This window comes from Lutra lutra, chromosome 16 (assembly GCF_902655055.1).
Source record: "Lutra lutra chromosome 16, mLutLut1.2, whole genome shotgun sequence".
NCBI classification, from domain to species: domain Eukaryota; kingdom Metazoa; phylum Chordata; class Mammalia; order Carnivora; family Mustelidae; genus Lutra; species Lutra lutra.
In genome coordinates, this window is record NC_062293.1 from 58,834,042 (window position 1) to 58,846,685 (window position 12,644).

At 57.8% G+C, this 12,644-nt stretch overlaps 1 protein-coding gene across 2 annotated transcripts; it reads right to left on the reverse strand.

Annotated features, from left to right (window-relative positions):
- Positions 1-1,584: 1,584 nt before the first annotated feature.
- Positions 1,585-12,349, reverse strand: WRAP53 (WD repeat containing antisense to TP53). 2 transcript variants are annotated; one of them, XM_047706891.1, is made up of 10 exons: positions 11,848-12,349; positions 11,592-11,690; positions 11,223-11,334; positions 3,820-3,908; positions 3,499-3,589; positions 3,259-3,391; positions 2,499-2,707; positions 2,182-2,285; positions 1,938-2,072; positions 1,585-1,849 (listed from the first exon to the last, which is right to left on the reverse strand). In XM_047706891.1, exons 1-10 carry the CDS (start codon positions 12,201-12,203, stop codon positions 1,603-1,605), a joined length of 1,575 nt encoding a protein of 524 aa, XP_047562847.1. In that variant the 5' UTR covers positions 12,204-12,349; the 3' UTR covers positions 1,585-1,602. The 2 variants fall into 2 exon arrangements, with proteins under 2 accessions (XP_047562847.1, XP_047562848.1); XM_047706892.1 differs by having other exon boundaries at positions 1,611-1,849; positions 1,943-2,072.
- Between the last annotated feature and the right edge of the window lie 295 nt (positions 12,350-12,644).

The following is a 12,644-nucleotide window of genomic DNA, read 5'->3' on the forward strand; positions in this document are numbered from 1 at the left end:
CTCCCTCACCTCGCGCACCTCCCGCGCGCCCCGCCGCCGCCGCCCCCCGCGCCCCTCCGTCCTCGCCCCACCCCTCCCCCCGCCCCCCCCCGCCGCCGCCGCCGCCGCGGCCCCGGCGCCTCTGCCCTGCGGCCCAGGGGCCGTCCGGGCGGCTGGAACCTTCCGCGCCCAAATCCAGAAAGGCGCTCGCCCTCGCCGCCCCGAGGAGCCCGGCCCCTCTCGCTCCCGCAGCCTCCTCCCCCTGCCCCCCCCCCCCAGCCCAAAACGCCACGGCGGCTCCCGGCAGGTCTGGGGAGAATAGTCATAACCTTGAAGGTTCCGCACTTCACAAAGTGGGCTGAGTTGGTCGTCACGACTACCTGGGCGAAGTGGGAGGGGCAGAGCCACAGGGGGCCCATTGTAGGGATGAAGAAACTGAGGCTCTGGATGGGGGGCGGTACCGAGACCGGCCCAAGGTCACACGGGGAGTGGGCGGTACAGGCGGCCGGCCCGGGTCGCCGCACTCCTGCACCCAGGCCCTCTCGCGTTACCTGGGACGGGGCGCGAGGCAAGAGTTCGGGGGTAAACTGGGGCCCTCGCTGCCTGGCGGCGGGGAGAACCGGAGCCGGGGGAGAGGAAAGGGAGTACCTACAGCCCCAAACCCACATCAGCCGGAAGGGCTGTTTCCAATTATCCTGGGGGAAGGGAGGAGAATTTGCCTTTTCGGGTGTAAGAACCCTGGCTTTCAGCACCTCTGGGCAGAGGTGACATTCCTCTCCCCGACCAGCCTCGCAGGCCTCGGGTCGCCTCCCTCTGACGGTGAGGTCCCAGTCAGATCCCCTGCCCGCAGGCTCTGCAGAGCCCCCTTCTCAGTGTTCGACGAGGCGGGGGGTGGGGAGCGGCCACTGCCCAAAATAACACAGTCACCCCCCCACCCCCAAAGCGCCCAGATAAATGGAGACACACAGGACCGGTGACAGCTGCCGACTGAGCCGCTCCCGCCCGGGCCCCGCGTCTAGCGGGAATATGGAATGTGACGTCTGTGGCTTCTCGGCACCTTTACTCCCTCGTGTGTGCCCTTGACTCTGGCTACTCAGTCGCCTGCCTCCTGGGGGAGTCCAGGGGTGGAGAGGCGGGCGCTCCCGCTCCCCTTCCCCCAGAGCTGAGTAATGGTCCCTCTGCTGCTGGGTGGTGGCGGCTAGCGTGGATCGCGAGGGAGCGGGTGTCTTGTCTGTCACCGTCTGCACGGTCTCACGCAGTCACACCCAGCAGTCTGACACACAGCGCCTGCCACTCCTGCTCAGCCACGCTCACCCTGACCCCTGCCGCCTCCACCTTGGGAGTGAGATTTCAAACAGGTTCCCCCCTTCAGTTTACGGAGTCGCCTAGCAACCCGACAGTCAATGGCATGGAGCCCCACCCCCGCTCCCTTGACTTCACACCGAGCTTGGCAGTCCCATTGGCTCCCGCCTAGTCCCACCTCTAAACCCTGGTTTGGGGAACAATATGCCAGCCTCTTGTGCTACTGGACAGGGGAGCCCACAGGTACCCCTCCCAGCCCCATCTCCATCATGCGCCTACCAAAAAAGACACAAAGGCTCACATACGGTATAAAACCTTTTTTTACAGAAACTCGCCCCCAGATTCCTGGGTCCCTCCCTGGCCCTTCTTGCCCTGGTGAGCATCGGCCATCCCCGTGCCCGGGCCCCCCCCACACCACCAGAGCTGAAGCTGACATTCAAGGTGGACGTGGCGCATGGAAAGCAGGGGAAGGTCCACCTCCTGCTCCCCTTCGTCCTCGCTCTCCACGGGTTCCGGAAACACGCGCTGACCCGAGGCAGTGGCCAGCAGCGGCAGGCTGGGGTGCAGGCTGCAGGGAGAGACAAGGCCAGCAGGGGTGCGTCAGCGACCCGCCGCCCTCCCCACCCCCAGCCCCAAGATCCATGGTAGTGGATCACCTCACTCCGTTCGTGCAGTCCTTCTGGGGCAGAAAACTCAGCACTGGCTCGGGCTTCCCATCCGGTCCAGCCCCGCTGGTGTCCCACACGGACACAGCCCCGTTAGTGCTGCCGCTCACTAAGAACTGCCCCGTCCTGGGGAAGACAGACGCTTGGTGACATGGACTCCTCACCCCCCTGGGGCAGGGACCTGTCACATCCAGGGGCTCTGGCATCCCAGGGCAGGCAGGACCCGGTCACTCACGGATCCAGATCAAAGTAGATGCGCTGATTGGTGGCCACCTCTCGACTCAGGGACCACAGTGGGTGACTGGGCTGCCGAAGGTCCCAGCACAGCAGTTCGGCATCCTGGAGACACAGAGCACAGGGGCCTGCAGTCTGGCCCTCCCCTGCCCACCCCCCTCCACCCCTTAAGACATCCCTGCTTCCCACAAGGTTTATAGACGCTCCCTTAGCTTGGGTTGAATTTCTTCCCACAGCTGCCCCCCAACACAACACAGACGACATCCCCACCCCTGCCTTCTGTGTACCCTCTCTGGACTCTCAGGGTGTGACCCCTACCTTGCGGGCTCCTGAAAAGAAGCGGTTGCCATCAGGGTGAAAGCAGAGGTGAGTGACACCTCCCTGGTGTCCTCCCAGCAAGGCAAGAGGGGAGCCGTCATCACTGGCATACAGACCCAGGGAACGGCCATAGGAGCCGCAGGCGTAGAGGGGCTGGACGGGGCTGAAGGCTATGCAGGAGATGATGCCACTCTGGCCCTGTTTTTTGGCTAGAGAGGGAAGGAACAACGCTGGGCAGAGGGCAGGACTGCTGACACTAACCAAGCTAATCAGAGGTGCACTCGGTCTCCTGTCCCGTGAGCCCAGAATGAATGCCTCCCCTGTCCAGTTCGTCACAGCAGGATAAAGACCTCCGAGGCTCCCCAGCTCCTTCTATCCCCACAAAGGACCTAAACGCTCAAGACTTATTTCTTCCTTCTCAAATCTGTGTCTTCTTGGAGGGATGGAAAGCTGAAGGCTTACAGGAAAATGAATCAGCTTCACTGCCAATTTCCTAGATGTACCAAGATTTTGGATAGCGAAAGGGACGCGGCCGACAGGGCCTAGGCTCAGGAGGGAAGCAGCTCCTTACCCCGCAGCTTGACCCTGGGAAGGTTCCACGCTCCCTAACCTTTCTCCTCTGTGCACAGAGTACAGCCTGCCTCCCTGGGCTGTCCAGAAGAGGATGGGCCACACCTGGTCCCCTGGCTCACACAAGGGCCCTCTGGACGTGGCAGTGCCCTTCTTCCTCCTCCCCTGGGAGGCACACACAGATGCTTACCAAACGTGGCTCGGACCTCACAGTCACGGCCAGGCCGGGCCGTGGAAAAGACACGCACAGCCCTGTTGAAGCCACAGAAGAGCTGGGAGCCGTCCGGGGAGAAACAGAGCGAGTGAGCGGCTGTCAGCTCGTCCTAGGGGCAGGAAAGCACTGCAAACAGGCCCAGCAAAGCCTCCGTTGTCCCCATGGAGGGAAAGCAGGGCCAGGCTGAGCCCTGGGCCTGGGTGGGGAGCTCCCTACCAGGTGGTTGTAGGCCCGAAAGGAAGCCCGGAGCTCTCCGGTGAATGCATCCCAGATGTGAATGGGGTTCTCCCGGCTGCTGCTGGCCACACTGAGAGAGACATGGACACTGAGGTCCCAGTGCTGTCAAAGGAAGGGGAGGAAGCCAACTGACCAGCCCTCTCCGCTCGCAACTCAAGGGCACACCAGGCTGTCCTCCCCTAGAAACCCCTAGCGGCCCCAGCTCCCTCTCAGTAGAGGGTCCCCTTGAAAGGGAGGTGGGTGGAGGGGGGGGACGGGATGGGAAGGGAAGACAGGGGGCAGGCAAAGGACATCACTTACTAGGAGGTGTCTGGCTCGGCGGAAGACATCAGAGAAAACCAACAATAATCATATATAGTGTCACCTTCCACCATGCGGAGGACAGGGGCCTGCGCAGAGATGCAGGGATGCCTGGGTCACTGGCAGGAAAAGGGGGCAGAGTCACGCCTCTAGCAGGGTCAGGACAGAGTGGCACTGTCAGCACTTGACCAGGCACAAGGCAGACGGGGTTAACAGGAAGAATCCTGATCTCTGTGTCTGAGGGTTAGCTCAGACCTTGAGGTCAGATGTGGGCCGCCAAAAGCCCCACAGGTTTATCATTTTGCTTTTTAAACACTTAGGAAGAAGCAAAGAATATCCCCACACAAAAACCAAGAACCAACCATTGATACACTTCCTGAGCACCTACTAGATCCCACCCGATCCTTAAAAAGATTAAGTGGTTTGGGGCGCCTGGGTGGCTCAGAGGGTTAAAGCCTCTGCCTTCAGCTTAGGTCATGATCCCAGGGTCCTGAGATTGAGCCCCACATCGGGCTCTCTGCTCAGCGGGAAGCCTGCTTCCTCCTCTCTCTGCCTGCCTCTCTGCCTACTTGTGATCTCTGTCAAATAAATTTTAAAAATCTTTTAAAAAAAATATTAAGGGGCACCTGGGTGGCTCAGTGGTTTGGGCCGCTGCCTTTGGCTCGGGTCATGATCTCGGAGTCCTGGGATCGAGCCCCGCATTGGGCTCTCTGCTCAGCAGGGAGCCTGCTTCCTCCTCTCTCTCTGCCTGCCTCTCTGCCTGCTTGTGATCTCTCTGTCGGATAAATAAATAAAATCTTTAAAAAAAAAAGAAAATATTAAATGGTCCAAACATGCAAAGGATTTTTTGGTTTTGGGGCTTTTTTGGTAAGACAGCAAAACAAAGTTTATGGAGCGATGGTACAAAACCCCTGAAGAGGGAGGGGACTGGAGAGGGCTGCCCAGCAAAGAAGAATTTTTCAAAAACTCTTGTGACTCCTCCAATCAGCCTATAAAGTAAAACATAACAGTTAAAACTTCTTCCCAAGGAAACCTGCCCTCAGAGGTAAATAAATTCGTCATTCTCATACATCTCTTTAAAAATACGTTCTTGGGCGCCTGGGTGGCTCAGTGGGTTAAGCCGCTGCCTTCGGCTCAGGTCATGATCTCAGGGTCCTGGGATCAAGGCCCGCATCAGGCTCTCTGCTCAGCGGGGAGCCTGCTTCCCTCTCTCTCTCTCTCTCTGCCTGCCTCTCTGTCTACTTGTGATCTCTGTCAAATAAATAAATAAAATCTTTAAAAAAAAAATAAAAATACGTTCTTACTGGGGCACCTCATGGCTCTTTGGGTTAAGTGTTCAACTCCAGATTTGGGCTCAGGTCACGATCTCAGGGTCCCAGGATCGAGCCCCGTGTTGTGCTCCAAGGTCACCGTGGAGTCTGTTTAATCTCTCTCCCTTTGCACACACGTTAACTCACTCGCTCTAACAAATAATAAATCTTTAAGAAAAAATACATTCATACAAAAAACACCCCAAACACCAAGTATACCATTGTCTTGGACGCCTTTCGGTTCAGTGCCCACGGTGCCAGACACGTGACCTCCCTTTGCGACCGGGAGACGTCACCACAGTGCCGTGTGAGCTCTAACTCCGGCCCCTCCGCTGCGGGACAGCAGCACGCTCACTGCCCTCCTCTGCTGACGGCCCCGGTGTCTCCCGTATTCCGGCAGGCGTGCCCAGAGCGTCCAGGAGCATGTGTGCGAAGCCAGCTCCGCGCATGCACGTCGCCCCCTCCACTAGATGCGGTCGCACTCCAGCCCAAGTGCCCATCGGCAGCCCGGGGCTGCCTGCTGCTCCGTGTCCCATGGAACTCAGCTGGTCTGGGAGGGACCTGGCTCCCGCCTCCTTGAACCTCCTTGAACCTTCCGCTCCCCCTGGGCTCCACAGCCAGACATCTAAGCCTCCCATCTGAGCACCAGCCTTGACCCCAACCTCTTCACTCCCTTTCCCCTCCTGGTCCAGCCTGTCTGCGACCTGACAGCTGCTGGCTACAGGAGCCCTGCCAGGCCCGCCTCTTGGGGCTCTCCTGAACGTGTGCGCTCCCTCCCGGTGCCAGGCCCAGCCACTGCTGTCCTGCCAGTGTCACCGCGTCGCAGCAAGTACTCCAGGCCGCTCCACGCTGCAGCCAGGTGCAGGCCCCAGAGACCTTGCTAAGCTGGAATTCTGTCCGGCAACACACTCCTGCTTAAAATGTTTAGCGAGCCCGCATACCCTCAGCACGAGCCCCAACAACCTTACCAGGGGACGACCCCCTGCTCCCCTCTCATGGCTCATCCTTCCGGACTCGCTCCTTTAAAATCTACCTCCCGTTTTGACTCCCAGTGTGCCAACTCACCCCACCTTCGATCTGCAGACATTCACTCGTGTCCAGGTCTGGAAGGTTCTCCCTTCACCTCCCTCAACAACTCCTTCTGGTTGAATCCTAATCACCCTTCTGGTCTCTTAGAGGCTTCTTCCACGGGGAGGCCCTCCCTAACCCCTCAGCAGAGCAAGCTGCCCCACTCCGGGTTCCTACAGCCCTCCGTGTCCCTCACCCCACACCATACCCGTCTAAGGAAGCAAGGATCCTATTCGGCTCACCCTTGTCTCCCCAGCACCCAGTGTATCATCAGCAGTCAATGCCAAACATCTTAATGAGCGAAGACAGGAAACTGTTAAAGTAACATAAGGCCCCGATAATAAGACCTCAATTAAAGCAGGGGCAGCGGTGTGCGCAGAAGCAGATGGATCTGAAAGCTTGGGGCGGGGGCTCAATGGAATCTGGCCATTAACTGGAGGTCGGGGGTCAGGGAAAAGGAAGATTAAAGCATGAGACCCAGCCTTCTGGTTTGGATACCCCTAGTCACCGAGATGGTGGAAAGACTTGGGGTGCACAGGAGAGCCATGAGGTGCCCCCGTCCTTGGTGGATGAAGGAGACTCAGACAATGTAAGCCTCGAAGGAAAAGTCTTTACAAAGAGAGGGCACAATGGTCTAAGTATGGCTTCTAGGAACGAGGACAGCACCCCCTCCCCGAACCTGAGATATGCGGGGCACAGAGGATGTGGGATCTCCCCTGGGTAGGGCTAGAGGGAGTGAAGGCCTCGGGCAAGATCTCCACGGTAGGAAGAACACTCAGGGCCGAGGCCGGGGAGTTAGCAACGGGAGTTCCAGAAAGCTCTGTGAAAAGTCAGAGACGGGAGGAATTAGGAGACTACGTTGGGAATCGGGAAACACTCCAACTGGGCCTCCCCCAATGTCCCCGCCCGCTAACTGTCCATTTGCACACACTGAGCTTGTAGACACAGCCAGTGACATTCTCTAGGAGTGGAGCTGTGACGGACCTGGACGTTCACACTAACAGCGCAGGACACAAAGCAAATACCGACGCTACTGACCCAGGGTCTTTCTTGCTCATAAGATCTCTCTTATGAGAAGAATCTCCATCAAAACACGCGAAGAGGGGCACCTGGGTGGCTCAGTGGGTTAAGCCACTGCCTTCGGCTCAGGTCATGATCTCAGGGTCCTGGGATCGAGCCCCGCATCAGGCTCTCTGCTTGGCAGGGGGCCTGCTTCCCTCTCTCTCTCTCTCTCTCTGCCTGCCTCTCTGCCTGCTTGTGATCTCTCTCTGTCAAATAAATAAATAAAATCTTTAAAAAAAAAAAAAAAACACGCGAAGATGGGGGCGCCTGGGTGGCTCAGTTTAAAGCCTCTGCCTTCGGCTCAGGTCATGATCTCAGGGTTCTGGGATCGAGCCCCGCATCGGGCTGTCTGCTCAGCAGGGAGCCTGCTTCCCCCTCTCTCTGCCTGCCTCTCCGCCTACTTGTGATCTCTGTCTGTCAAATAAATAAATAAATCTTTAAAAAAAAAAAACACGCGAAGGTGGCCACTGGACAATTTATGACACAAAACTCCTGGAAATCTGACTGTCTGAAATAGGGGACTGGGTACAGGAATGACTGATCCAAGGCCCCCAGCACAGACAAGGGGACACGGACCATGGAGACCACTTCGGACACGACTGTTAAGAAATAAAGCAGCGGCTATACGACCACCGTCTACAGGCTCACAACCTCAGAGAACGTTTCTGAGGGGTACAAGTTTGGAAAAAATGGACAGGTAAAGGTAAGGGCTGACTTCTGTAGAGCCGTGGCTGATGACTACGGCTTTCTCCCTTTCGAGCATTCCTGTTCCTCGTAAACTGGCCGGTGGGATCCATTCCCAGCCAGCCACATTTCCAGACGCTCTTCTCAGCAGCCCCGCTCCCGGGCTCTTGCAGGAGAGCCCAGCACACCTGTCCCGCCCTGAGACCCCACTGGTTTCTGCTTCAGGAACCACGGGCAAGTGCAGGGCGGCGGGACCTGCTCCCTGCCTCACTCCCCACAGATTTCCAAGGTTCTCGGTGACGTTCACTCCTGCTGCAACCCGAGAGCTCAGTCCTCTCTGTGCCCAGTATGTTCGCCCCCAGATGTCAGCTCAGTTCACTCCCTCCCTTCCTTCACATCTCTGCTCAAACGTCACCTTAACAGTGAGGTCTTTCCCAACCGTGCTTTTTTTTTTTTTTTTTTTTTTTAAAGATTTTATTTATTTATTTGACAGAGAGAGATCACAAGTAGACGGAGAGGCAGGCAGAGAGAGAGAGAGAGAGGGAAGCAGGCTTCTTGCTGAGCAGAAAGCCCGATGTGGGGCTCGAACCCAGGACCTGGGATCATGACCTGAGCCGAAGGCAGCGGCTTAACCCACTGAGCCACCCAGGCGCCCCACCAACCGTGCTCTTTTAAAATTTGCAGTCCGTGGCCCGGTCCCCCTGCTCACTTTATTTTTCTTCAAGGCCCCTGCCAGGTAAACCATTTACTTGGTCGTTTCTTTATTCCCTATACCCTGTGCTAGGTTATTAGCTATCACACAAAGAGGACGGGGACTTGTGTGTGTCCGTTTTCCTGACTAATCCGAGCACCTGAAACAGGACCCAGCACATAGGATGAGCTCCACAAAAATGTGTTCACCAAAGCAATCATCGAGAGAACGAGTGGGTCCCTCCAACACTGCTCTCTACCAGTGGCTTGCCTTCCGGAGCACCCGCAGCCACCACCTTCCCGTGTCATCGGCCGCCACTCCCACAGCCAAGTCCCGCGCCCTGTCACACCCCAGCCTCTGCCTCTACGGTCTCCCACCCACCCAGCTGACTTGCTCTGTTTCCGCCACAATTATTCTGCTTCATCAAGAGCGCATTTCCAGTCCATTTCCTGGTCTGCTTTACATTCGAGTCAACTAGCTACACAGCCCATCCCGCGGAGGCTCTCAGGACCCCAGTCCTTCTCTGCCGCCAAGCCCAGCTCGACAAGCCCCTTATTCCAGGCCTGACTCAACTAATACCGACAACTAGTGTTTACTGAATATAAAACAGGCCCCGGTTTGTCCATGTTACGTTAATTCCTTTAATTCTCTCAGCTACCCTGTGAGCTGGGCACCACGACGCCCACCCTCACTTTACCAACCGAGAAAATAAGCCCGTTCACTGGCTGCGGGGAGACAACTGCACGATGCAGTCATGGGGCCTCACTTTAGACGAGTGGCAGCGAATTTCCAGGGGGCGCTGAGCACAGAACAGCCACACTACCACGTTCCTTGCTGCCTCGGATCTCTGCCTCCCCGGGACCAATCATTCACACCCTCTCTGCTACCCCACGCACCCGCTTCCTTCAAATGATAACCTCCCTTTATGCTGCGTCGAGAAGCCAAGTGAGGAGAAGCCAAGTCTTCCGACCACCAGCGAGTTGCCTCTCTTCCTACTCCAGGAGAGGACTTTGCATCTAACAAGGTCCTGCTCCGCTCCGGATCCTATCCTCAGCCTGCCGCTCAGGGACCTGTTCCCCGCCCCTCCCAGCACCAATTCCTCCCTGTTTCCCGGCTTGTTCCTGACCCTGCGGAAGCACCCCGTTAGCCCTTCTTTGGCCTCATATTCCCTCCAGTCACCACTCCATTTCTCAACTCCCTTCCACAAGAAAACTTCCCAAAGAATCATCTCCACCTTCTCTTCCCCTCGCCCTACTGGGCTTCTGCCGCCGTCACTCCTTGGAACGTGTTCTTGCCAAGGTCACTGTCTTCTTGAGTCGTTCTCTCAATCTGTCTCAGCCTCAAGAGCATTAGACCCGACTCTTTGTCTCTGCTTCTGCTGCCCCTGCTGCCCTCCACTCCGTCTGCTGGAGTGCCTGCTCCAGCAAGCTTTGCTAGTCCTCTCCATCCCCAGCTACGCTCCAGACTGGATCCATTCACAAAACACCAGGTACTATCCACATGCACCTCCGCTTCCCAAACTACACCCCCAACCCCAACGTCTCCCTCAGCTTCACATTTCACAGATCTAAGGACCCCTGACTTGCCCCCATACCTCTTCCTATCTGTTTCCTCCTGGGTCAATCGTGCCACCACCTACCCGGCTGCAAACACCCGGACCCTTGATTGCTTCCTTCCCTGCACCTCCACGTCCTATAAAACACACCTCGGATCCATTCACGCCTCGCCATTTCTCCTGCCACCACCGCTTCTCACCCAGATCATGACAGACACATTCACTTTTGTTCACCATAATCCCTTCTTTAAACTTCCACCATCATTCTGCTCTTCCGTTTTAAAACTCTCCTCTGGCTTCCCAACTCCAAATGGCCGACCCACCAGATGCAACACAGCATGGGTCACGGCATCCATCCTCACTCCCCCCCTCGCTGGCCTCAGTCCACGCATGCCGGCCTCCTTTCTGTTCCCTGAACACACAAAGCTCCTGCCCCATTCTGGGTCTCTGTAGTGTCGCTGCCTCTTCCCACGAGGCTCCTTCTACAGCCCTCCATGCCTCATCCCACCATCCCTCACATCTCAGCTCAAACGTCTCTTCTCCTGAGGGCTCCTTCCTAACCACTGTACCTAAAGTAATCTCCTCTAGCCAGTCCCTCCTCATCCCGTTTCTTTCCTCCACGGCATTTATCACGATGAGAGATGAACCTCGTTCTTTATCGGTTTTGCGCCTATGTCGTCGAGCTCCCCACGAGAAAGCAAGCCAGCTCTTCATCTGCCACCTTCCGCCCTTTATCCCAGCGGCACACACAGTAACTGACAGGTCGGTGGTCACTCAACAAACATCCGTTAAGTCACTGAAACGCTTCCCTGAGAAACCCGCTACTCTCTTACGGACAGCACGTATTCCCGACTAAAGGAAACCTGGACGCCTCTTAAACACCTGCACATCCTGGACAGGAAGTGCCGCCTGCGTACACTCATGCAAAAACGTCCTGTGAACAGGAAACACGTGGACGCAACCTTCTCCACCCACGTGAGGGACTAAAATGTGCAGTGGCTGGTGAGGGGGCACAGGTAGCTCCTACCCTTACCATCTCCGAATATTCCAGCTGCTCGCCCTCATTGTACAGCTCGGGGGGCAGGTTATAAATCCGCAGAACGTTATCAGCACTATTGGTCAAGATGCAGGAACCATCAGGGGCCCTGTAGGAACAGGGAAGAGTTAGAAAGCTGGACAGGGCTCTATTTTCCAAGCGCAGGGCTAAGACTGAGCCTATGCCTGGCACAGGTAAGCCTCCCACCACGCGCAAGGCCTTGACAAAAACAAAAGAGACAAAACTCTACACGAAACGTAAACTCAGTCCAAAACGACCTCTTACTTCTCCCAGATAACTGGGGCTTTTATTTTATGGCAAAAATCCTGAGTACGGTTATCTCCCAGCCCCATTATTCTAACTTACCACTTGCAGCCTTTCAAGAAGTTCTCGGGTTGGGTGCTGAACTCTGACCAGGAACCACTGAGAAACCGAGGCAGCTGGGAGAAGCTGTAGTTCCAAGGGCTGGAAGGAAAATGGGGAAGGGGGACAAGAAGGGGGTCGGCAAAGCAAGGAGGAAGCGGGAGGGCCTGCACAAGCGGGGCCAAGGACGAGTGGTGCACTCCCACGCATCTGCCACTCCCGATCTCCTCGGGCCGCGACGGCCCCCATCCCCACTTACGGGTATCCCTCGTCCTCCGGGGCGGGGTCCTGAGACATGCCTTCCCCGGCCTCTCCCGGCCCCGATTCTGGCGCGTTCGTCTCTTCTGCAGGAAGGCTCACGTTTTCGCAAAGTTCGGGCTCCTCGATTCGAGGGCTCAACTCGCGAGGAGCAGCGAGGCCCGCCTCCGGGGAGGGGGAGGCAGAAGCGGAGCCGCACGCCCCCGCCTCCTGGGAACCAACCGCGGGATCCGGGGACTGGAGCGGCGGCGGCAGCAGGGCGGGATCCATACTTCCGTCGGCCGGGGAGGCAGGAGCGGAGTCCTGGTCCGCAGCAAGGCAGTCCGCGGCCAACCCGGGCGCCTCGGGCGCGCTCATGCTGCCGAAGAAGCGCGGACGCCGGCCTCGGCCGCAACCCTCGTCCCGCGGGGACCCACAGCGCCCCGAAGTTCACTCGGTCCCGGACGCAGACCTGAGAGCCCGCGGGGCCTTCCGCCTTCTTCCGGGAGGGCGCGGAAGACCCCCGGGAGGCGAGCCGGAACAGTGGACGCGGCGAGACCGCAAGCACAGCGTCCCTCAGCCCCGCCGGTCACCGAGAGCCGCTCGCTCTCGCGGGATTTGGCCCCACCTTTCCATTGGCCCTCCGCATCTCCGATCACATTTCGCGGGCAACCCACGGGAGGGGTGGGGCAGGCACGCAACAGGTCACGCAGGTTCGTTCCCATCGAGCCGCGGGGCCCCTGGTGGCTGCCGGGTGTTGTAGTCCGAGAGCTAATGCCTCGGCGAGAAGTGTCTGAGCTCCCCCTGCCGTCTCCGTCG

What these genes read in the sequence shown, in the direction of transcription:
- WRAP53 (XM_047706891.1), bottom strand. Translation starts at nt 12,203, where the DNA reads ATGAGCGCGCCCGAGGCGCCCGGGTTGGCCGCGGACTGCCTTGCTGCG. An exon ending in ATCTACTTTGATCTGGATCC is followed by an intron (nt 2,073 to 2,181) that starts GTGAGTGACCGG and finishes TGTCTTCCCCAG; the next exon opens with GACGGGGCAGTTCTTAGTGA. An exon ending in GACTGCACGAACGGAGTGAG is followed by an intron (nt 1,850 to 1,937) that starts GTGATCCACTAC and finishes CTCTCCCTGCAG; the next exon opens with CCTGCACCCCAGCCTGCCGC.